Here is a 677-nt window from a genome sequence, read left to right on the forward strand (position 1 = left end):
CACAGGAAAATTTTGGATTCTCTTTGCAATAGTTCTTTTCAGCTTGATCATTTTGTTTTGTTTTTATTCTTTTCACTTGTACGGCTTTCGACTTGTTTTTTTTATATATTTCCATTTTAGTGTGAATTTCTTGCTGTCTATTTTCTACATGTCTACTCACTTTCTCGCGTGGGTCTTCATGTAGGATCTCTCTTCTTTTTCATTTTGAGTGTGGGGGCGGGGCAGGGGCTCCCTCTTCCGGGGCCCTCTGGCCCAGCAAGCTCGTCCTCGTGGAGGGAGGATTCCTTCGGGTTACAGGTTCTCTTGGAATCTTTTGATGAAAAAGGAACCGAGGAATCATCAGTGAATCAGCCCCCCGCTAATCCAGTCGCTTCCCCGGAGGAGGCAGCTAGTCCCCCGCACGTGGTCCCCTATCCGTATCAACCGGATGAAGTGATAGGGCATAGGGGGTCTGTTCTTTCTATCCAGCGGAGGCTCTTAGCCAAAGACCCCTCTCCTTCTACCGAGGTCATACAACAGGCCCGAATTCAAGCCGAAGACCTATTCGAGGTCAAGGTCGAGATTTTCAGGGTCATGTCTGGCCTTGATCCAGAAGGAGATTGGCTAGGACGAGGAGCCCGGGCCCTCGAAAATTCCCACACCTCCACGAGAGAGGAGTCCTTGGAGAAACTCTATAC

At 49.2% G+C, this 677-nt stretch overlaps 1 protein-coding gene across 1 annotated transcript; it reads left to right on the plus strand.

Moving 5' to 3' along the window:
• Positions 1–120: 120 nt before the first annotated feature.
• LOC112091492 (uncharacterized mitochondrial protein AtMg00670) lies at positions 121–669 on the plus strand (the record flags this gene model as incomplete). The annotated part of the gene is made up of 1 exon (XM_024165259.1): positions 121–669. A coding segment is annotated over one exon (549 nt), but the record flags the coding sequence as incomplete, so codon positions are not given.
• Between the last annotated feature and the right edge of the window lie 8 nt (positions 670–677).

The sequence above is a fragment of the Morus notabilis genome, unplaced genomic scaffold (genome assembly GCF_000414095.1).
Source record: "Morus notabilis unplaced genomic scaffold, ASM41409v2 Scaffold2956, whole genome shotgun sequence".
In the NCBI taxonomy this organism is placed as follows: domain Eukaryota; kingdom Viridiplantae; phylum Streptophyta; class Magnoliopsida; order Rosales; family Moraceae; genus Morus; species Morus notabilis.